Source organism: Globicephala melas, chromosome 18 (assembly GCF_963455315.2).
Source record: "Globicephala melas chromosome 18, mGloMel1.2, whole genome shotgun sequence".
NCBI classification, from domain to species: domain Eukaryota; kingdom Metazoa; phylum Chordata; class Mammalia; order Artiodactyla; family Delphinidae; genus Globicephala; species Globicephala melas.
The window spans coordinates 12,498,234-12,520,333 of record NC_083331.1 but is presented as its reverse complement, the minus strand read 5'-3'; the positions used below and the strand labels follow the sequence as shown (position 1 = coordinate 12,520,333).

The window sequence follows — 22,100 nt, the reverse complement described above, 5'->3', positions numbered from 1 at the left end:
CCTTCAGTTAAGAATCCTTTCAAGTCGGTTTGGCCAGAATTTAGCCCTTACACCTGATATTTCCTTTTAGGAAATTTCCATCCACTGTTTCCTCACCCCACCTTGGCTATAAATCCTTACTTGTCTATGCTGTTTTTGTAACTGAACCCAGTTCTATACTAAGGTCTCTTCTCCCTACTGCAATAGTTCCTGAATAAAATCTGTTTTTCTTACCGCTTGAATTACTGTCAGATTCCAGGTTTCTTTAACAGTATATGCCAGAAAGAGTTGAGAACAGGGACTCAAAATAATACTTCGACACAAATATTCATAGCAGCACTATTCACAGTAGCTCAAAGGTGTAAACAACCCAAATGTCCATCGCTGGATGTATGAATTAATTGGGGTATATACACACAAATAAGATGCAATATTAGCCATAAAAAAGAATGAAGTCCTGATACTTGCTATAAGGTGGATGAAGCTGGAAAACATTATGTTATGTGAATGCAGACAGATGCAAAGGTCACATATTCCATTTACGTGAAATACCCAGATTAGGTAAATCCTTAAAGTCTAAAAGCAGTTGGGGTCTGCTAGGGTCTGGGAGAGGGAAGAATAATGTGTAATTGCTTAACAGGGGTGAGGAAATTGTTTTGGAACCAGTATGGTTGGTAGTTGCACGGAACTGTGAATGTACTGAAGCCTACTGAATTGTGTACTTAAAAGTGTTTCATTTCACATTCTGTGAGCTTCACTTCAATAATCATTTTTTAAAAGTTTATAACCCAACAACCAAAGTTATTTAAAGGTACAGAATTACAATCAGACATTGCAATGTGCTCTGGTTATTCCGTTCCTGAATCTTTACAACTCTTCAGTGAGGTGTTTTGTTTTATGGCATTAAATTCATTGGCACTTGATTGATAGACTATCATAGGCTGCAAGGCCTGCACTAGTAAATACAGGAATGGTGTCTTTCCCTTTCATGAGGATGGGAGGAGCAAGGAAAGCTTGTTCCAAGTTTCTTTCACTGTATAAATTAAACAGGGCTCCCTACCTCACAAAGAGCCACACGCTACCTCTCGTTTTACGGACCTGGATGCCAGACCAGCGAAAGCGCTCGTGAGCCTCGCCCCAACACCGGGCGTTAGTCACAAAAGGCCTCGCGAGGACCAGTCCCAGGCGAGATCATCCTGGCGTCGAGCCTCCTGCCCGCGGCCCCGCCTTCCCACCTCTACCGCTTCCGCCCGCGGTCGCCCGCCCAGCGCGCCAATCGGAAGCGCGGGCGCCGTAACAGGCGGTCGGCTGAGCTGTGGCGCCGCGCGGGTAAGGGGGCGTGCGGAGCGAGCGGAGCGAGCGGCGGGCGGGCGCGTAGCCGAATTCGGCGCGTCGCGTTCTGGTCGAGCCAACAGCGATATCCTGAGGCTGCGGCCCGCACAGGTGGGCTGCGACGGGTGGCCGTGGCGCGCCTGCGGAGGACAGGGTAGGCGCGCGAGATTCGGGGTGGGGTCAGAGGTGAGCGAGCGGCTTCCCGAGTGGCTTTTCGCCGCTTCCGGGGCCCGGAGCCCGAGGCAGGAAGGCGGTGTCCCCAGAGACGCGGTGGGCCTGGTCGAGCCAGCCGCCCTCCCGGCGGTCCCTCCGTTGCCTCTCGCGGTGCTGCCAAGCCACGCTTTTCATCTTAGGTTTGACCCGTGGGTTCCAGTTACAGGTATTTCCGGAAACTTGCAAGAATTGCGCGTAGCGCTTCTTTGGGGGCGGGGTTCTCGGTGTCCATATTGAATAAAGGTTGTTCGCTGCGCTGTGGAGTTGGGCCGTTTTTCAGGTAAAGTCTGAGTTGTAAACAAATGCTTGAGCAGTTGGAGGAGACTCACGTCGATCGAGGAAATCAGTGGGATTGATGGCGACGTTCAGAATTGATTACTGGTCCTCGCCGTGGTTCTCGGGAGTTCAGAAATAAACTTGGCGAATAGCTACCGCTGGAAGCCATCTCCGATAACCACCACCAGGGAGGGGCTGCGTACAATGAAGTAGGACTCCCAATAGAAAGTGATTAGCACGATTTTCGGAGTCAGATTGAGTACCGTGTACGATGGGTGATAACCATAATGGTAAAAATAGGTCAAAATTAAGAAAAAAAATTTTATTAGTCTGAGCAGAATCGAGGCCTTTAAATGTTTTGCTTTCAAAAATCTAAAAATGGGGCTTCCCTGGTGGCGCAGTTGTTGAGAGTCCGCCTGCCGATGCAGGGGACACGGGTTCGTGCCCCAGTCCGGGAAGATCCCACATGCCGCGGAGCAGCTGGGCCCGTGAGCCATGGCTGCTGAGCCTGCGCGTCCGGAGGCTGTGCTCCGCAACGGGAGAGGCCACAACAGTGAGAGGCCCGCGTACCGCGGGGAAAAAAAAAAAATCTAAAACTGGGTGTTGGATTGAGTGGTCTGGAAGGTTGTAAGATTTAGGAGAAAGAATCTTAATATTAAAAAGAGAGGTCTGAATTCCGGTCTAGTTGTGTGATCATGGGAAAGTCACTAGTTCTGAGAGCCTTATTCTGTAAAATGAAGACGATGATAATTACAATGGTTTTCTTCCAGAGTTCTAGTAAGTTCTGTATACAGTCAGAATGTTTGGTTTGTAAGTGGTTATTGTGTTTTTTAGTACTTAGTTTAAATTCACTAAGCCTTCCTCTCCACCATCCCCCACAATTTAGTGACAAGAGATAGTCATCATCACATTTCGCCTCTACCTAGTGTATCTTCATCTTTAGATTCAACGATCAGAAAATTTTCACCGTAAATTCAGCGTAAATCTTTCATGACCTCTTCTAGAGTAGGATTACTGTCTTATTCGTTTTTTAAATGATTATTCCTGGAACCTGTATGGTGCTTGTAGTTTTTGGTCGTTTGTGGGGTTTTTCCTGTTTTTTCCACCCCCTCCCCTCCTTTTTTTTTCCAAACCTGAACTGGCAAAACTTAAGCTTTGGGTTCACCCAAAGCGAGCCAAAACAATTTAACACGGAAAATAGTGTTTTCTGTCGCTTAAAGATGTGCTCAGCTGTGTATAGACACAGGGGTGGTTACAAGGAGTTAGGTAAAGAATTAGATTAAAAATAAGCTTTATTTAGCATCACTCTCAGAGCAAACATACTATTTCTGTGGGAAGCAGAGAGGATATAGCAGTCGAGTTAAACTGGCAGCACCTTTGAATCACTTAGGGAGTTCCAAAAATGGTGATCCCTGCACCCTACTCCAGACCAATTAATGAGAATCTCTGGAGGGTGGAGCATGGGTATCCCACGTTTTAAAGGTTCCCAAGGTTACTTTCTTGTGCAGCCACGATGAGAGTTTGTGTTAGAGGAATGAGGTTCTTCAGGAGTGTATCTTGTTTGCTTGAAGAGGGGAAAGGCTGGAAGAATTGGAGCTGCATTGGAAAATGTAGCCTGGGGCATTTGGGGGAATAGCATTAGAGGACTTTTATCAGCAGGTATGATGAAATGTATGATTTGTAAAGTGAACGGTGCAGTGACCACGGCCAGAGGGCAGGCTGTTAAAATAATCCAGAGTAACAATGAAAGCAGCAACTGTGATGATAGAAGAAATTAAAAAACATTCTCTCCTGGGTGTTAAACATTTTTAAGAAACTGAGTAATGATTTTAGCTTGCAAACTGTATTTTGCCCTACCTAGTTACAGCTTTTCAACAATGAGTGTATAGATTGTCATATAATGAATTTTATTGTTACTAATTATTTTTAAAGGGTCTTAGAAATATATATGCCTCAAATAATTTTCCTTGTTAATTACTAAGTAATCTCATATCTCTTGAGAGCTTTATGTTAATATAAGGGTTGTGTTATTTTTGCTTTTTCAGTACTCTAAGACTGGTTTCTAAAGGTACGGTTTTCACCCCACTTCATCAACGCACATAAGTTTTCTCCTTTTTGGACCTCTATTTTATACCACAATGGTAAGCTACACCTTAGTATGTTAATATTCTTAGAATGTTCTCTTCCTTCATCTCGATAAAGGTATCTGTACGAAACAGAAATATTCTTGTAAGCTGCCCAAGTTACCCTAACAGGGAAATTACTTAGCAATCACATACAAAATTTTCTCTACAAAATAGGGGACTCATCTCTCAGTGTTAAAATCATATCCAGATTACACAGATAATCTATCTGTTCTTATTTTTGTGAAGTATTAAAAAATAATTACTTCTGTCTGCTTTACTATAGTCGAAATCATTGGCAAGAAGGATGGGTATTAATACAAATAGTTTTGGGGGCATAGGTTTCTCATAGTTTAAAGTTCCTCTTAATTTAGATTTTAAAAAATTTTTTAACAACAAATGTAACCTGCTTACTGCAAATAACATTTAAACAGCATTAGTTTTAAACTTCTAATGGCAGATTTCTACTTACCATTTAGAGTCAGTAAACATACTTAGGGCTGGGCATTTAACTCTTGCCTTTAAAGAATTAAAGACAAAGAAAAAAAAATCACTTTCTGTTTTAAAAAAACAGCAGCATTTGACAGAGGATAAATGAACATTAACCACCATGTTGGATAAACCTCAGAAAACATATATCTTCTCTTCTTGGGATCTTGCGTGTATACCCTTGCAGTGTTAGAGAAAAGCTATCGCAGTGGGGTTCTGACCTTGCCTTATATTTTGCATTCGTATTAGCCAGTCACTTCCCTCGTAAGTATTTGAACGCAATAGTGAATATAACGATACTAGTGTTTACATATGCAAGTATATCTCACTGGAGCTTTTAAAGTTTTGATATCAGAAGATTAAATATTTACTTGAGAAGACTGGCTGTTTGAAATTGTCCTAGAGTATACATTTGATTGTGTTTATTATAATTTTTTGATCTAAACTTACTTGAAGGTTTTATGGCCAAAATAATTAAAAGAACCTTGTGTTTTTGTCAAGAGTACATATTCAGAGTTATGTTTTTATGTTGGAAAATAGTTTATTCTCAAGAATCCCATCTTGAATCCTGGGAAACGGTTTCATTGAAATCTGCCCATAAGATATTTTAATAAATTAAATTGGTATAAATTTATTTTAACAAACTTTTGAAATACTGGCATATTTTAGACTTTTTTACTTAACTCCATTTAGATGCTTGATATGTAGGGGTTCTATTGCTGTTTAAAAAGCCCAGCTAGAGACTTCCCTGGTGGTCCAGAGGTTAAGACTTCGCCTTCCAGTGCAGGGGATGCAGGTTCGATCCCTGGTCGGGGAGCTAGGAATCCCACATGCCTCGGGACCAAAAAATCAAAACATAAAACAGAAGCAGTACTGTAACAAATTCAATAAAGACTTTAAAAGTGGTCCACATCAAAAAAAAAAAAAAAAAAAAGAGGTACCACAGTGTTCATTGAAGCACAATTTACAATAGCCAGGACATGGAAACAACCTAATTGTCCATCAACAGATGAATGGATAAAGAACTTGTGGCACATATATAAAATGGAATATTACTCAGCCATAAAAAGAAACGAAATTGAGTCATTTGTAGTGAGGTGGTTGGACCTAGAGTCTGTCATACAGAGTGAAGTAAGTCAGAAAGAAAAAAACAAATACCATATGCTAACACATATCTATGGAATCTAAAAAAAAATGGTACTGATGAGCCTAGTGGCAGGGCAGGAGTAAAGATGCAGATGTAGAGAATGGACATGAGGACACGGGGTGGCAGGGGCGGGGGGGGGGGAGAGGGAAGCTGGGGCGAAGTGAGAGTAGCATCGACTTATATACACACTGAATGTAAAATAGCTAGTGGGAAGCAGCAGCATAGCACAGGGAGATCAGCTCAGTGCTTTGCGATGACCTAAAGACATGGGATAGGGAGGGTGGAAGGGAGGCTCAAGAGGGAGGGGAAATGGGGACATATGTATGCATATGACTGATTCACTGTGCTGTACAACAGAAACTAACACAGTATTGTGAAGCAATTATACTCCCATAAAGATCTATTAAATAAAAAGAAAAAAGGCCAACTATTTTTATAATCACAGGTATTCTCCATCCTTAGGACTAGGAGGACAGGGTCTCTTCAACTTTTTCTTGATTTCCAAAGTCTGGCAATATTTATTCTCCCTACCCTCTTGGGATTTTGGTGGGTGCTAGGAGCTTTTATTCCATGCAACTTAGTAGACTGAAGTATTGGAGTCTGCAAAATAAAACAAAAATATAGGTTCTTGTAAATAAAAATTGAAAGTTCTTTGCCTCTCAGTGAAATTAAAAATGACTGTCATTGTGAATGAAAAATGCTGTAACTCTATGTGATACCCAAACCACAAAACCAGAAAGAAATCAGTGGTGGTGTATTTGCTTAATTTTTTTTTAAATCTAGTACTTTTTTTTCTTGGGTATCATTACAGAAGAATGCTATACAAATGAGGAAGACAGTTAACCACCTTATTTCTCCCTCTTGCCTTATAATAAGGGTCTCTAAGAAATCAATGAAGGATGGGGATCTACTAGTAGATCTCAAATTGTACATGTAATAATAATACTATATTTTCATCATTTCTAAGATGCATTTGCTTTTACGTTTTAATTACTGAAGTGATAATGTGTCTACAGTCAGTGACATCTTACAGTTATAATTGGCAGCACGTTTTTCTTAATGTTAAATAATAATTCAGGCATATAACTGATGGTATCTTAAATTCATTACAACGTGCTAAGGATAGCCTTCATTCTATTTTTGCTAGGCACTGACCTAGAAACATTGTATAATAGTTTCTCTGAATAATATTAGGAATTTCTAAGTTGATATTAGATACCAACATAACAGCCCCCTCGGTTTTCAGGATTCCTAGCAGCTTAAGGGATTTTAATCTTTGCTTCACTTTAATTGCATACCTGATGGCCAGTATATTTTCCTGAATGGTGCTCTTAAAATGTTGATGTTTATAAAATGGTAGTAGTTACCATATCCAACCCTCAGCCCTGTATCAGCTGCACAAACATGGCCAGAGAAAATCATGGTAGCATTTCTTAACTAATTTGTGGTCATAATCAGGTGCCTGAGACTGCATATATTTTCTTTGTGCTATATTTTGAACGTACAATGGGGTGGGTGGAGGAGAGAAATAAAGAAAAATGTTAGACCTGTTTTAGAAAATAAAACACATTTAAACACTTAATTAGAAAATGTTATATGTATATTAAATTATGTTTGTGTGAAAATAACTAATATTACCAAATACACTATTTACTTTTTACAGCAACAAGCTTTAGAACTAGCTTTGGATCGTGCGGAGGTGAGGCGTGACTAAGTTACATATTGAAATAGTGTTGTCTTTAATTGACAGAACTCAGTTTTAAGAGATTTTCTTATGTGACTGTCAAAGGAGTACGTTAATATTAGGACGAGTATGCAAATTTTTCTATAAATACATAAAAACTACCAGATGATGTTTGGATCGTCTGTTACTTAGAATGCTCAGATAATAATGCTGTGGAATAGAAATTGAATAACACAGTGGAATAAACATTTGAACAAGGTCATAGAGTTTCTAAAATTATGTTTCCTGTTTTAACAGATATTCTAACTGCTCAATTAAAGGGGAAAATAGCTCAAATACATAGAGTCCTTGTAATTGGGTATGCTATGCATATTCTAAACAACCATAAAACATTGAAAATATTGCTAACCTGTGAAATCACAGTGGTGAAACTCTTATGATTTTGCTTATAATATAGTAAGTAAATATTGTGCTAAATTTTAGTGCAGTTTAAATTTCACTTGTTTGTAACATATATTTAGAAATTAAGTAGGTTGCCCTAAAAGGTATGATTTAATATGCATCAGAGACTTGAGTGACTGAACAGCCTTTTTAGCCTTACACGATTTATTAATACAGTTCTTCATGCAGTATGCAAAAGACAAGCCGTTTTCTTAAACTTCTCTTTTTTAGTATGTCATTGAAAGTGCCCGACAGAGACCTCCTAAAAGGAAATATCTATCTAGTGGAAGGTATGAATGCTTAATTAATTGATATCTTAGACTCACAGAAATATGATGATAGCCATCATTTATTTCATTCTTCCTAGACACTGAGCTAGAAATGTTCTGGGTACTTTGCATATACAGTTGACCCTTGAACAATGTGGGTTTGAACTGTGCAGGTCCACTTATTTGCAGATGCTTTTCAGTAGTAAACACTACTGTACTTCATGGTCAGTGGTTAGTTGAACCTGTCGATGCAGAGGAACCACGGATACAGAGGGCCGACTCTAAGTGATACGAGGATTAACCCCCGTGTTGTGCAAGGGTCAACTGTATTAGAAATTTCTAGGTTGGTGTTAGCTACCATATCCAACCCCACTTCACCCCTAGTTTTTGGGAAATTGGAGGAAAAATTACAGGAAAATTCAAAATGTTTATTTTATGATTATTATATTAACATTACTTTGTATACTGCCTTTGTTTATTAAATTTTAGAAAATCAATATTTCAAAAACTTTATGATTTATATATTGAAGAATGCGAAAAAGAGCCTGAGGTTAAGGTAAGTATAAATTTTTTATGTTATTACAACTTTTTAAATGTAGTGGAAGAGGGAAATTTGAAGGAATTAGATTTGAATGATTTATATTTTTGTTAGTGAACAAATATCTTTTCTAACCAGACTAGCCAGTTCTGCAGCTAAACCAGAGCTCTGGCTAATCTGGCACATGGCAGAGATCACCTACTTAGGTAGCAGAGGGGAACCATGTTTGCTGACTAACAGACTATCTCATTGGGAAGTTAGAAGAAGCAAAGCCACCATATATATTATCTTTTGCATCTTTTTCTTCCTGAGAAGTTATTTGTAGACTGAAGACAGGAGAAAATTAACCTATTTCTTCATGGTGAGTTGCACTGGGAAGTTAAAACTATTACAGGATATGTAGGAAATTTAGATGTGATAATAAAATGTGAATTTGGTCAGAAAAATTAGTTTATGCCCAGGTTAACTTAATTCATTTTTATTTAGCATGAAAGTATGGGCAGTAGAAATGTAATAGAAATTGATTTCTTGATATCTTTTGGACCCTCAGGTCGTAAGGGCCTTAAAGGGCTCTACTGAGCTTCTGTTGTCTGTCTTTAAAAATGAATACCTCTTAGGCAAAAAATTAGTGGAATTCCAGTAGTATCTAACCTTTAAAATCTTTAGGAGAAGAATAATTGTGAAACCATGAGTAAATCTTATGGTATGGTTTCCGTAAATTCTATTGAGATATAGTTGACATACAACAAGTTGAGTATGTTTGAAGTATACATTTTATAAGTTTTGACGTGTATTAAAAAAAACAAAATTTGAATAAACTTGAAGATCTAATTGGTTTTATTAAACGATTCATGAATTGGGCAGCATCTCATCTGGCAGAGATACTCTGAGGAGTTGAACAACATGGAAGGCTTTTATTGTAAGGAGGGCAGGACAAGGAAAGAAAATCATCAGCAAGGAAAAAATGAGAGTTCATTGGAGGAAAGTAAAAGTGCCAGAAATGATGGCTTTTTGTTGGCTGAGCTACAGGTGTTTTCCATTGGCTGGGCTGCAGTCCTTTCCCATTCACTGAGCTTGTTGCTGGGAGGAAGAAAGTCTCCCTTCCCCTAGTTGGGGAAGTAAAGGAGTTGCATTTCCTGTTTAGGAGTTGAAGTTAGTTCTCTTCCTGGTGGGATCAGTAATGTCTTCCTGTTTGGGGTAATTGATGATGAATGGTGGGGCAGAAGAGCTCCCTCTGCAGTCCTTGCCCACTCCAGTTTTAGTTGAGGTTTCCTTTTATTAATTTTCACAGTATACACCCATGAACTGTCACCACAGTCAGTATAATGAGCATATCCGTTGCCTCAGAGACAGAACTAAGATAGGAGAGATACATAAATGAAGATGCTAAATTGGGGTTGACAGCCATTGTCCACCAGCCAGATCTGGCCCACAATATGTTTCTGTAAATGACCTTTTATTGGAATACAGCAGCACCCCTTGATTTATATCTTGTATGTGGCTGATTTTGAGGTAAATAGAGTTGAGTAGTTTTGATACAAACCATATGACCCACAAGACTAAAGTACTGTCTGGTCCTTTAAGAAAGACATTTTCTGACTTCCCATCAATGTGGTTAAAAGTTGCTTTGCTTTGCTTTTTAAAAATTTATTTTCAAAATGCAGTTTTTTTGATTCTATGGTGACTATAGATCAAGAATTTATAATTTCTTTCTGCATATGACTGTGTGTATATATATATATGCATGTTAAATATGATACTCAAAATGGATTTGTTTTTCAAATCCATTTTCAAATCCATATTCTATTGACATCTTTCACAAATAAGATTTGATGAAAGGATTTATTATAAGTGGGTTTCATTTTAAATCATATACATTTCTAAAATAATAGATTTTGATGTATGTGTGTTAGGTTCCCTGATAGTTTTTTGTTTTTCTTAGCAAAGTGGTTTCTAAGGAGCTGTTAAATTGAATTTACAGAAAATTACTTACGTCCTTTTAACCAGTTAGATATTTTTGGGTTTAACATTTCAGCTGATTAGAGCTGTTGAACTTGTTCGGATCTAATTTAGGCCATAAAATATTTAAGAAATATACTCTGTAACAGTACAACCAAAGAAAATGCCCCAAATTATTTATGTAGATTTATACTTAATAGAAACTAATTATACATTATAGCATCTTTCTAAAAAATATTTACATTTAATGGTTTTCCTTTTTAAATATTTTTAATATTTGCTACTTGTGTACTCAGGTACATATTTAAGTGTGTTTATTGTTTTATATATAGATCAGTAGTTTTTCTTTGTGATATTAATTCATTTGCCTAAAACATAGTAATAGATCAAAATTAAGTTTACACAGATGTGGAAAGAGTATCAAAGATTAAGTCAGGGGCTTCCTTGGTGGCGCAGTGGTTGAGAGTCCGCCTGCCGATGCAGGGAACACGGGTTCGTGCCCCGGTCCGGGTAGATCCCACATGCCGCGGAGCGGCTGGGCCCATGAGCCATGGCCACTGAGCCTGCGCGTCCAGAGCCTATGCACTGCAGCGGGAGAGGCCACAACAGTGAGAGGCCCGCGTACCACAAAAAAAAAAAAAAAAAAAAGATTAAGGTCTGATTTTTGTTAAATGATTGCATTCCTTGTTATGCTGGATTATTTTCATGAGCTCTGCCTCTTTTTAAAGCAGAAATTAAGAAGAAATGTGAACTTGTTAGAGAAGCTTGTTATGCAGGAGACATTGTCATGTTTAGTGGTCAACCTATACCCAGGAAATGAGGGATATTCTCTGATGCTCAGGGGAAAAAATGGATCAGGTAAGAACTTCCGGAGGGCAGCAGCCACGAAAATCCCTCTGCTCGGTCGGATGTGCTGTCTTTTAGAAGTAGTTTCTTAACCTGCTAAATGATCTGTCCTTCAGATCAGTGATGACTTGATAAAAGAAGACTTTGATTCCAAATGGTTCTCTTTATGATGTTTTGTTAGAATATTAGAAGTTACCTCTAGTGTGATTAGCCTTCTGGAATTTGAGAAGTATTCTGACTGAGGTCTTTGAAGTTAAATTATAAAAGACATAATTTTAAAATACTTGTTGAAGTTTCCTTTCGTTCTGTTGCTATTTATTTATTTAAGATAGCATCAGGTGTTTTAAGGTATGTTTTTCTTCTGTGCTTTGAATATACTTTGAGTCTGAAGCTTTCAAAGTTAAGCAGATTCACTGCCTTTTGAAATGTTTTCAACATTTTATTCCTATTAATGTGAATATGAAAATAGAGTTTTAAAATATAAATACTCTTAGATTTCACTAAAGAGGCATTTAAATTTTGATACAGTGATGAAACTGTGAGTTCTACAAGGAACTTACCTAGTTAAGAATGTTTTCTTGTGTTGGTTGTTAATTGTATAACACCAAGAGAATTTTGGTCTATAAGTAGTCATTTTTCAGAAGTGATACCAGATTACCCCTCTGACTTCCAGATTAGATTAAGCACTCTTCAAGGAACTTTTTAGTTAACAGATGTTGGAATTTTATCATATTCTGATTACTATACTGCTGGCTGTGATTTGTACTGTGATTGTTGTGCCAGACGTTTTTCCATAGTATGTTAGGTGTTTCCTCCTTTCTGCTCTAAAACTGTATACAGTTTATCAAGTTTTTTAGCAATATGTAAGGTGATTTTTTTTAAGACTTAAATAAAGAAGGACTTTAGGAGAGCTTTTGGCTTTATTCTCTTTATTTTTTATCAGAAGTTACTTAAATTATTACCTAGGCTTTTCGGTGAGGCTGATCACTTTCTGAAATTTTATGTTTTAAAATTAAGATTCTGAGACCATTCGACTGCCTTATGAAGAAGGGGAATTACTTGAATACTTGGATGCAGAAGAATTACCTCCTATTTTGGTTGATCTCCTAGAAAAATCTCAGGTACAAAATTTTTCTCTTTAAAATGTCCTTAGATTTGCTAGATATATGTTGTTTTGTGATGAAGGGTATTTAGTTGTATTCTCACTAGTGCATGGAACATGAAATGAGACATTGTACATAGCTATATGAAAATTGGTTTATTGTGGGATATTTATCCTTTAGGCTCTACTGAAATGTTTAGATTTAGTTGATTCTTCTAAAATTGTTATAACAATTAACTCATCCACTGGAAATCTCCCTATAGCTACAATCAAGAAATTATGAAAGAAACTGCTTACTTTCTTGGCTTTCCAGCCATACTATGGTAGTTTACTGAGGAAAAAGAAGCCATCAGATGGGAACTTCCATTTCCTCCCAGCATCCCTACATCTCTGTCCACACTTTCTGCCTGCCTTCCTGTTAAAATGGATGAAATAAGCTGTTCCTAAGGCATCTTCTCCACTTTATGTTCTGGATCCTTCTCCTGGTCTTGCAACTTTAACCCTCCTCTCTTCTATTATCTATTTTCCTCTCTCTAGTAGATAAAGAATATAAGCATACTGTACCATCTCTCAGCTTCTAAGAAAATCCTTTCCTGTTCTCATCTTAATTGGTGTCTTAGCAAAGTTCAGTGTAAATAACTACTTCCTCCTTGAAACACCCTTCTTTTGGCTTCTGAGACATCACCTTCCTGGTTTTTCTCTTCCCTCTAGTCTCAGTCTTTTTTGCTGTCATCTCTGTTCCCCCATAAATATGTTCAGGGTTCAGTCCTAGGGATTCTGTTCTTTAGTAACACCCTCTCCCTGGATGATCTCAAACAGCTTAATGAGTTTAAAAAAATGACAGTTAATCCCTTGCTTATCTCTATCACAATGACTATCCCACCAAGCTCCAAATATACATATTTACTGGGATATAGATTAGGTTCTTCAGACTTACCATGACAAAACAGAGCTTTTTATTTTTACCTCCCAAACCAGTTCTGTTACCAGTCTTTCCAATCTGACAGATAACTATACTCTCACCTTTCACATTCAGTCCACCAGCAAGTGTCAGCTGTACCTTCAAAATATATGGTCATGACCTTCTATAGTTACCTTCCTGAACTTCCTGTTTTCATTCTAGAACCCTAGAAATCAGTTTTCCACAGACAACCAAATTAAGCTTACAAAACAAAAACAGAAAACAACAACAACACAGTTCCCTGTCTGAAGTTCTCCAGTGTCCCCTCAGTGTACAAAACCCCTGCCTTTCTGTTTGTCTTCACCTCCTGGTTCTCATCCCCACTCACTACACTCCAGCCGTCCGGGACTTCTTTCCATATTAAAACACACCGAGCTTATACCTGTCTTATTCATCTGCTCTTCCCTCTGCTCTTCTCATCTGTCCCAGATGTCTGGCCCTTTATTGTGATTCAGGTCTCAGCAGAAAATTACTCCCTCAGAGAGTTCTGTCTGAGCACACAGTCTAAATTAAGCCCCTCCCTATTTTATTTCCTCTGTAGCTTTCACTGTCTCAAGTTACCTTGTTTATTTGTTTACATGTTTATTGCCTGTCTTACCACACTGAGCAAGTATCTCACCACTTTATCTATGAAGCTTCTTGATAAAAATGACAAACAGTTCACATTGTAGTGGCTCAGTAAATGTTGGTTAAAAAGCATGAGCATAATAATGACTGACAACATGGAGGTCACAGTACCCACTAAAAGTTCTGAATGGTGAAAACACACAATACCATAAGCGACTGTGGCAAGTGATAATTAGCAAGACTTGAGTGACAGATTCTTACCTTTGGACTTAGAAAAAGGATTAAAAAACAGTATCTTTAACAGAGATTATTATTTGAATTAATGTTAGCTTTCTTCCTCTTATTAGTAAAGCCTATCTTCTGGAAATTTTAGCAGAGCAAGTATAGCAGTTGTATCTATAAGCTGAAACTCTGGCATGGTTATTGACAATTTATAATAATGACAGGGTTAGCAAGAGTACAACAGTGAGCCAGTGAGTGTCAAGAAGAAAAGCAGGGACTTCCCGTCCTGGCGGTCCAGTGGTTGAGACTCCATACTCCCAATGCAGGGGACGCAGGTTCGATCTCTGGTCAGGGAACGAAGATCCCGCAAGCCTCATGGCACGGCCAAAAAAAAAAGAACAGCGAAACCAGTTATCTGTAACATTAACAGTATACAAATGCCAGATGTCATTCTATTACTAGCAAACAGTTAAACAGTGTTAAACTGCTTCTTGAGTCATGATGAACATAAACAGTTGCTTTTAAAGGGTTTATATGGTGGTAAATCCACCAAGGAATTCCATTTAAGAGTGTGTGAGTGGTCAGAAACATTACATAAGAATGTAAAGAACCTGAAACATTCAATATAAACCCACTTATTTAGGCTTCTGAAAAATGACATCTACTTATATATTTTCACTCAAAACAGGTTAATATTTTTCACTGTGGATGTGTCATAGCAGAAATACGTGACTACAGGCAGTCCAGTAACATGAAATCTCCTGGTTACCAAAGTAGGCACATTCTCTTACGTCCAACAATGCAGGTAAGGAATGTTTAATTAAGAAGTATTATTTCATTATAAAGCAGAAACTAACACACCATTGTAAAGCAATTATACCCCAATAAAGATGTTAAAATAAATAAATAAATAAAAAAAAGAAGTATTTCAGATTTTATTTGGAGTTTTACTTATTAACTGTCTTCATATGTTTGTATGCCTATACATTAATCTGTTTTTTTATTTCTTCTAGACTTTAATCTGTGATGTACATTCAATAACAAGTGATAACCATAAATGGACCCAGGTTAGTTCTGTTTTTTAATCCCAAACAGTAATATATAGGATGAAACAATATTTACTAAGTTAAGCAAAAGATATTTTCTGCTCATAATTCTATTTATGAGTAAAGTTTGGGATTGATTTATGAGCTTTAGAAGTTAAGGGTCTCTACAAAGATGCAGTAATCCTTCAAGGAACTAACAGTTCAGTCCCAGTTGCTTTTAGGGCATAGTATAATAGGGTGAGGCTGACCTCACCCAATTGAAACATAGTTTTGTATCCCCTCTCAAACAGAATGTTCTGTTGTGGATACAAATAGATGCTGATATTCTGTCATCTAGGATTCTAAAGCAGACCTAGCTCGTCTTGTCTTTTTGCCATCCGTACTGGTTGTAGCCCTAGGGGACGTCTCTTACCTGGAGACGTCTCTTATCCGGAGAATAGCCAGTTAGTCCTCCAGTGCTGGCTCAGTATATGTGAGGTGCCCACTCACAAGAGTGTTCACTTATTTCTCTGTTACTATAAAGAGGTATAGTTAAAGTAAAGAAAATATCAATAATGAGAATTATTCTAGCTGTGAAATATGATTATAAGTTAAGATTCAGTTCATCAGTAACTATCAAGTGTTGTATTGTAGTTTGGGCTGTAATCTTTTTGTTTACAAGAAGGTTAAAAGCTATTAAAAGAATATTCAAAAACAAACTCACTGGTCATCATTGGAGGTTCTTAGGGCATTGCTTTCTTACTCTGAAGATTGGTAAATAATGGGAGAGACCAAAGCCTTTATTCTGCCTTTTCAAGGAAAATTCCTTAGAAAAATTTCAGCTAACAAGTGTAAAAGAAATGATAAACTTTTTAAAATGTCATCAACTTGGAAGTCTTAATGAATCTAGATGGCTGTATTTCTTAGATATGAAAAACCTATAGTCTGTCTAAACTGTCTGGTGTAAAAGTGGGATAGTCAATCCTTGTGTTCCTCCTTGCGTGGCGGACGAGAAAGTATACGGTAGTACTGTTGAAGAGCTCTTGTTTAAAAAATAGAACCTTAATTTAAATCAAGCCTCTACATTTAACCAACAGTTTAAAAGTAATTTATGGAGTAAGAGAAACCATTAAATGACATGGATGAGGAAGCAACCAGCCAGACCCAGTTAAATGATACGCTGAGGAAGCAGTTGCTCAAATCCCAACAAATCAGTTTCATGAGAAAAGAAAAAAAGATGGGGGAAGAGGTGATCGTTACAGAATTTTTTTTTTTAAATGTTTGAGAGATAAAACCGAATACAATGTGTAGGCCTTGTTTGAGTTCAAATTCAAACAAACCAACTAAGAATACACTTTTGAGATAATGGGAATTTATCTAGACTGGATATTAGAGGTCCTTAGCAGTTAGCAGTGCGTCCTGAAGGATTTTTCAGATGAAATAATACAACATCGAAAATGTATTTAAAATTACTCCAGGAAAACAAAGAAAAACAAAAAAAAAAAGAGGGGCGGTTGTTAAATAAAATAGGGTGTTGGTACGTGGGTGTCATCATATTTCTGTTTTGTGCATTTTTGAAAATTTCCATAATAAGTTGAATAGACCTAGTGAAAGAAGCAATGTTTCTTTTTTCTTTTTTTTTTTTTTTTCTTTTTTCTTTTTTGCGGTACGCGGCCCTCTCCCTGTTGTGGCCTCTCGCATTGTGGAGCACAGGCTCTGGATGCACAGGCTCACGGGCACAGCCGCTCCGCGGCATGTGGGATCTTCCCGGACCGGGGCACGAACCCGTGTCCCCTGCATCAGCAGGCGGACTCTCAACCACTGCACCACGAGGGAAGCCCGCAATGTTTCTTTTTTGAAAAACTTTTTATTCAGCAGTAATTAATTGATTCATTTGACTTTTAAAAAATTGAGTTAATAGCCATTAAAATATTTCAGAGTTTAAGCAAAAAAAAAAAAGAAAAATAGGATTCAGTAAAGTAAGTTAAATGATACTGGTAAAAAGCCTGTATAAACTTTGGAATTGGTATATATAGTTTATACAGTATTAGTGGAGTCATTTTTATTCTTGTAATGAAGTTAAGCTGAGTATAGAATGGGACTGTTATCTCAATTAGTGAAAGTGCTGTCATCTGTCTTGGTCCTGTAAGCTTTGTGGGGACAGAGGATTTTTTCTGTTTTCTTCATGATTTATCAACCCCCCCCCGCCCCCGGTCTAGAACAGTGTCTTACACATTGTAGGTGCTTAGTAAATATTTGTTGGGCTAATGGATAGGCAGTCTTATAATTTGACCACTTTGTACCAATTACTGAATTTCCATTAGTAGTTTCATTATGCTGTCAAGTTTCTAAAGTTTACACATTTAGTTTGGAACTTGAAATACTGTATTTTACTGTACTCCTTAGCAGAAATATTCCAAGGAATATCTCTAGATTAAGTGATATGTATGATTTGAAAATCTTAAATCTGGTATTGATGTATGCTCTTACATATTTCAGGAAGACAAACTTCTGCTTGAGAGCCAACTGATTCTAGCTACAGCTGAACCACTGTGTCTTGATCCTTCTATAGCTGTAACCTGCACTGCAAACAGGCTGCTCTATAACAAGCAAAAGATGAACACACGCCCAATGAAACGGTAATTACCTTTGTGGAAGGATAAACCAAAAGAGAACTAGAGCGGTAGCTCTAAATTTTGCCATTTATAGTATCTTTTCCCTTTAAAGAATAAATGTGCTCTGATTTTTTTTTTAATATTTATTTGTTTATTTATTTGGTTGTGCTGGGTCTTAGTTGCGGCTCACCGGCTCCTTGGTTGCGGCTCACCAGCTGCTTAGTTGCAACACGTGGGCTCCTTAGTTGTGGCATGTGAACTCTTGGTTGCAGGATGCATGTGGGATCTAGTTTCCTGACCAGGGATCATACCTGGGCCCCCTGCATTGGGAGTGTGGAGTCTTAATCACTGTGCCACCAGGGAAGTCCCTGATTTTTTAAAATTGGATTTTTAATTGTCTTTTAATACTTTTATTGTGTAAGAATTAGGATTTTTTTAATATGTACTCTGCTTTATATTGAAGTGATGCAGTTTCTGCATTCTTTTGAAGAACAAACTACCTATAAATTCAGAGTTTGTTCACCAAAAAGATAGAAATTCTGAGAAGAGACAGGTATGAGCAGAAAGAATAATTTATCACTTTCTAATACCAGTTTAATTTTTGTTAATATTACCTTTAAAGACACAATTTATAATTTCTTTTAGAGATCTGGGAAAATGATCACAGTTTGAGAAGTCAGTTTCTAACTAAATGCCTTTTTATAACATGTTAATTTGTCTTAGAATGTTTTAGCTATCTCTTCTAGTTAATGAAGTAAAAGAATGCATATTAATTCAGACTGCAGTTAAGAATGCATATTAATTTGGTCTGCAGTTATAGTAGGCTCATCATTAAGTTATCTTTGCATAATTGTTTGAGTTGCCCACTTTGGATCTTCTTCAAGTTTGAAGGGGCTGAAATAACCTACCCATTTTCTAAATTCCCTGCTTTACTACGGAAATAATATATTCTGGGGAAAAGGTGCAGCTTTGGAAATAGTGAAATAAGTCCATATAGTATCCATTAGCAGTCCTATAAAGTCTCCTAGTATCTCTGTCCACATCTCTCCACGCCCACTGCCAGTGCCTTAAGCGAGGCCACCATCATCTTCATCTTGACTTCTGCAATAATATCCTTCCTAACTGGTCTTCCTACTTCACCTTCGCTTGCTTCTGGTCTGTTCGCCATATAAGCAAACCACAGTAATGTTTTGAGAACCTCAAAGCCGACCATGCCATCACTTGCTTAAATTCCTCGAAAACCATCCCATTGTACTTCACATTCAGTCTAAACGCATTATCATTCATCTGCAAGGCCCCTGCCTTGCTCTTTGACCTCATCTCCCATTGTGTGGACCCTGATGCTCTAGTCCTCCCTTCATTTTTCTGTTTTAAAAATAAGCCAACTTTGTTCCTGCCTCAGCACCTTTTAAAATTCTCTCTCTCTGCTTCAACTGTTCCTTCCCTGATCTTTCCACAGCTTGTTCCTTCTTGTCATGTCTCAGCTCACGCATCATTTCTTCAGAGTCCTTCCCTTCCCTAATGTTGCCCTCTCTATCACGTATTCACCACAGTACCCTGGTTTTTCTCCTACTGCTTATTGTTATCTGGAATGATCTGACCTGTTTACTTGTATATGTGTGTCTTCACTTCTGGACTGTCAGCTACGTGGTAGCAGGAATTTTGTTAGTCTTGTCCATTTTTATTTCACCAGTGCCTAGAACATTCCTTGGCAAGTGACAGTGTTCTACAGATATTTGTGATTTAATTACACATTTAACACCTACTAATTTAAACCATGTTTTTTTCTGAGTTTCTTGTATTAGCTTTGTGTATTTCTAATCTCTTAATATTTCAGGTGTTTCAAGAGATATTCCAGGTCCTCTCTGAATCGGCAGCAGGATCTGTCTCATTGTCCACCTCCTCCTCAGCTAAAATTACTTGATTTCTTACAAAAAAGAAAGGAAAGAAAAGCAGGTCAGCATTATGACCTCAAAATTTCTAAAGCAGGAAACGTAAGTATATATTTTTAAATGAAGCTTATTATCATACCAAATGCCTTGCCTTATTTTCAGTGTTCAGTGTATTTATTTATACTCTTTTTAATTTTTTAGTGTGTGGATATGTGGAAACGGAGTCCCTGTAATTTGGCCATACCTTCTGAAGTGGATGTAAGTCAGTGCATGAATTACACGTCCTTTCATGTAAGGTTCCTAAGTTTGACTAATAGTAGTTTAAACTTTGAGAAAACAAAGACTCTTACTACTTCTTTTTTTATTTTATTGAATGAAAGATTCTTTAAATTCTGTAGTGCTTTACAGTTTTCAGAAGTTTCACACATGTGATTTTATATAATCCCATAATAACCCTTTTTTTCCCCATTACCCCTATATTGCCCCTCCCCCCTTCCTTTTCCCCACTGGTAACCACTAGTTCATCCTCTCTGTTTGTGCTAAGACTCTTCTTAAGTCAGCTGCTCATTTTCAGAAGCTATTCTATTTTCACATTAACTTGTCTAAAAATGTAACTCCTTAATATAGGTCTATGTTTAGAGCAGGAATAATAACCAAAGTATTTCAAAATGTGTAAAAAGATGTACGTATTACATAATATGCATAAAATGACTGATTTTTTTCATAATATTTCATCATAATTTCCTGATAATGCTTTTCTCGCTGGCTAAATTTAAAAATTAATAATATTGGAGCAGTAGCCAAGATTAGGAACCTTGGGTGGTATTCTTTGCTGGCCCATGAAACACATGAACTATAAATGAGCAAAGACAGGAAAGATAATTTTGATGGGAGGTTCCATATTTCTTTTGTTTCCCCATTTCTCCTATTTTTATTATTCACTCAATTCTTTAGAATTGGTCAGTTATTTTAGCAGATGTTTGCTCTGTGCATCCTTCCCAGGCTAGCACATGTATAATTCTTATTACCTTTGATTTTTAAAAAATTGTCAGAAGCATCAGAAGTACACTGTATATACAGCTCAAGAGAGTAAGCCACATTATCTTTCAGTAACTTATGCGCCCCTCAAGGAACATGGCCTGAGAAGAGATATTTAGTGTAAATACCAAAGTGTGGGATTTAGCTTCGGAGGGCAGTCTGGATATCTAAAGCAGGGCTTCCGAAACCTTAACGTACGTAAGAATCACATGGGTTGCTTGTTAAAATGCAGGTTCCAGTTCAACAAGTCTGGGCTAGGACCTGAGATCCTGCAATACTGAAAAGCTCCTAGGTTGGTGGCACTGGAGTCCACAGACCACGCCTTGAGTAGCAAAGCCCTAATAAAAAGTGTCTTAGCCTAACTCGATCAGTTGAAGCATCTAGGATACCAGTTAAACATACACACTTAAACTCTCATTTCAGACCTGCTTACTGAATCAGGTCTCCAGGGGAGGGATATGGGAATCTGAATTTTTACCAGATGCCCAAGTGAATCTGTTACTCTTAGAATCATGGTTACCAGGAAGATGAGAACTTTTGGTTCACACAGACTGGTAGGAGATACATGGAATATATGGTTCAAGTCTGACTAGAAAATGGGAAAGATTTACAAAAATTTTTACCAATTCTAATGTAACTTCCCTAGTCTCTTCCTAGTTTTGTCCACACTGTTACATGACAATTCCTGTTCCATTAGAGACCCAGCCAAAGGAAATGATCCAGATCCTGGTCCTAATCACCTCGCTGACATCCCAGTTTTCCTAAAAGTCAAATGTAATATCACCTTACGGAGCATAAAGAAGAGGCACTGTCCAAAACAGCAGCTGTGTTTATTACATTTATTTAATGGCAAAAGAGATTCTAATTTCGTTTTATTTATAAAACCAGTTGGTCTAATTGAATATATATCAGGAGAATTTTAAACTACTTAAGCATAAGTAGTTGATGTTATTAGCGATTCAAGAATTTTTGTGCTAAAAAGTATAGTAACTGAAAGTGGGGTCTGGCTGCTCACCACTTAAAAGACAGTAAAGAGGCCAGTTTGGTGGAAAGTTAAGTTTGCTTTATTTTAGATGCCAGCAGCTGTGGGGGAGAGCAGACGCCTCTCCAAAGGCCGACTACCGCTCCTGACAATCAGGGAGCAAGAGCTTCTATACACGGAGGGAGGGGGCTACATGCAGAAACAGTACAGTCAGCTCTGACAGTCGTCTTGAAATTGGTCATCAGTGGTCTGACCAGCATCTCGATTGTTTTAGGGACAGTTAATCTTCACTTCTAGGGTCAGTTTGTTCCCATTTCTTTGAGGCTAGTTCTCGGAATCGTGGCAGCTTATGGCATGGCTACAGCCTGGTCATCATGTAGTTGACTCCTTCCACCTGGTG

At 37.7% G+C, this 22,100-nt stretch overlaps 1 protein-coding gene across 15 annotated transcripts in view; it reads left to right on the top strand.

Moving 5' to 3' along the window:
• Positions 1-1,272: 1,272 nt before the first annotated feature.
• The window catches only part of SUPT20H (SPT20 homolog, SAGA complex component), a 39,631-nt gene continuing 18,803 nt past the window's right edge, over positions 1,273-22,100 (top strand). For 2 of the 15 annotated variants that reach the window (XM_030882479.3, XM_030882471.3), the window contains exons 1-12: positions 1,518-1,690; positions 3,846-3,941; positions 7,223-7,258; positions 7,916-7,974; positions 8,443-8,509; positions 11,182-11,308; positions 12,314-12,417; positions 14,837-14,953; positions 15,162-15,215; positions 17,673-17,812; positions 19,626-19,782; positions 19,882-19,938. In XM_030882479.3, the coding sequence (XP_030738339.1) occupies positions 3,939-3,941; positions 7,223-7,258; positions 7,916-7,974; positions 8,443-8,509; positions 11,182-11,308; positions 12,314-12,417; positions 14,837-14,953; positions 15,162-15,215; positions 17,673-17,812; positions 19,626-19,782; positions 19,882-19,938 (921 nt within the window). In that variant the 5' untranslated portion in view covers positions 1,518-1,690; positions 3,846-3,938. Of the gene's footprint in view, positions 1,423-1,442; positions 1,466-1,517; positions 1,691-1,785; positions 1,805-3,845; positions 3,942-7,222; positions 7,259-7,915; positions 7,975-8,442; positions 8,510-11,178; positions 11,309-12,313; positions 12,418-14,836; positions 14,954-15,161; positions 15,216-17,672; positions 17,813-19,625; positions 19,783-19,881; positions 19,939-22,100 lie in introns of those variants that run through there. The other 13 variants (XM_060288127.2, XM_030882474.2, XM_060288124.2 and 10 more) reach the window with 12 other exon arrangements.